Raw genomic sequence first — 1,893 nt, forward strand, 5'->3', positions numbered from 1 at the left:
CAAACCCCCCTATAGACCCACACAACCAACACCCCCTATAGGACCCCCCCCACACAACGAACACCCCTATAAGACCCCCCCACACAACACCCCCCCTATGATGACCCCCCCCACACAACAACCCCCTATAGACCCCCCACCCAACAACCCCCTTCCCCCCACACCCACACAACAACACCCCTATAGACCCCACAAATCCAACAAACCCCCCTATAGACCCCCCACACACAACAACCCCCCTATACATATAACCCCCACACAGACAACACACCCCCACTATTAGACCCCCCCACCCACACAACCAACCCCCCTATAGCCCCCCCACACAACACCCCCCTATAGACCCCCCCCACACAACAAACCCCCCATATAGACCCCCCACACACACAACAACCCCCCTATAGACCCCCCCCACACACAACAACCCCCCTATAGACCCCCCCCCCCACACACAACAACCCCCCTATAGACCCCCCCCCACACAACAACCCCCCTATAGACCCCCCCCCCCACACACAACAACCCCCCTATAGACCCCCCCACACACAACAACCCCCCCATTTTGTAAATTGTGTAACTTCATCTTGAATACTTGTAATGCATGCTTTACATGAAGCTGTATTATTCCCGCTCTGATTCTGATTCCGAAGATCCGGCCGGGGCTGGAGATGGGAGAAGACACCGTGGACAGAGGGGGGGACACGGAGGACAGGAGGGGGGACACCGTAGAGGACAGGGGTGGGGACACTGTGGAGGACACGAAGCCCAACAAGAGACACTCTTTCTGGCTCGGGACCAACGGGCTGAAGGGGTTCCTGCCCCCGCAGAGCGCCCCCCCACCCGCATACGACTCTGTCATCAGGGCCTACGAGGAGACCTGCACATAAAACACACACACACACACACACACACACACACACACACACACACACACACACACACACACACACACACACACAGGCACACAGACACACAGGCACACACACACACACACACACCGAGACTCTGCTCTGTGCTACATATATATAGAGATATATTTAGATATTATTTTGAAAATGTATCAAAACAAATGTAAAAAAGCCCAAAATCAGATCTGCAAAATGTTTTCTTTATACAGAATCTAAAAAATATATTCCTTATATGATGATACACCTGCTTTAGGTTTCTGAAACGCCTCAACTGGACTCCTTTGTTTACTTCCTGAACATGGTGACATCACTATGAAACACTCACGCTCCTATTGGCTAGCGCTCCAACACATTGTGTGTGATAGGCTAAGGGGCGGGACATCTCTAAGTGGTAGACCAATCAGTGACATCTTAAAGACAGTTCTGCAGGAAATGATTAAAGGGTTTAAAGTTTAATAATCATTGCATCTTTGTCTGAGGACACGACGATAAGGACATATAATATATTATGTGATATCAAAATAAAGATTTTATGAAGATTTAATCCGGTGTTTGTGCTTTTTTTTTGCAGAAATGAAACTTAACTATATTTATGTGTAAAGCAGGCTTCTGTTTGTGCTGTAAGGTCATTCATCTTTTGATTTTATTAATAGAAAATGTATGAATGAACACTTTGGGAAGTATTAGAGCAGCAGAACTATATACATGTAATCTCCGAAACCTCCACAATATTCACATTGAGAGGGGTGCGGGTGCGCCGCGTGAGGTTGCCATTCTGACAGAACCCCCTTTAAAGCAGTCATGTTAGCATGTTAGCATCCTGCACGCCAGGCTCCGTCAGAACACGTCACATGTGTCAGACCATAATAACCTCAGTGAGTGTGTGCAGGCTCTGTGTGTGTGTCAGTGCTTCAGTGTTGTCCGCACTGAAGTTCCGCCGTGTGTGTTCCGTGATTCCTGCCTCATGGCAACCCACAACCAAGCC

The 1,893-nt window shown here is 49.1% G+C and overlaps 1 protein-coding gene across 1 annotated transcript in view; it reads right to left on the reverse strand.

Annotated features, from left to right (window-relative positions):
* Window positions 1–859, reverse strand: part of LOC117442203 (MAGUK p55 subfamily member 4-like) — a 27,452-nt gene extending 26,593 nt beyond the window's left edge. The window contains exon 1 of the mRNA XM_034078204.1: window positions 611–859. Within this exon, the coding sequence (XP_033934095.1) occupies window positions 611–859 (249 nt within the window). The remainder of the gene's footprint in view (window positions 1–610) is intronic.
* Window positions 860–1,893: the final 1,034 nt, after the last annotated feature.

This window comes from Pseudochaenichthys georgianus, unplaced genomic scaffold (assembly GCF_902827115.2).
Source record: "Pseudochaenichthys georgianus unplaced genomic scaffold, fPseGeo1.2 scaffold_350_arrow_ctg1, whole genome shotgun sequence".
Taxonomy (NCBI): Eukaryota; Metazoa; Chordata; class Actinopteri; order Perciformes; family Channichthyidae; genus Pseudochaenichthys; species Pseudochaenichthys georgianus.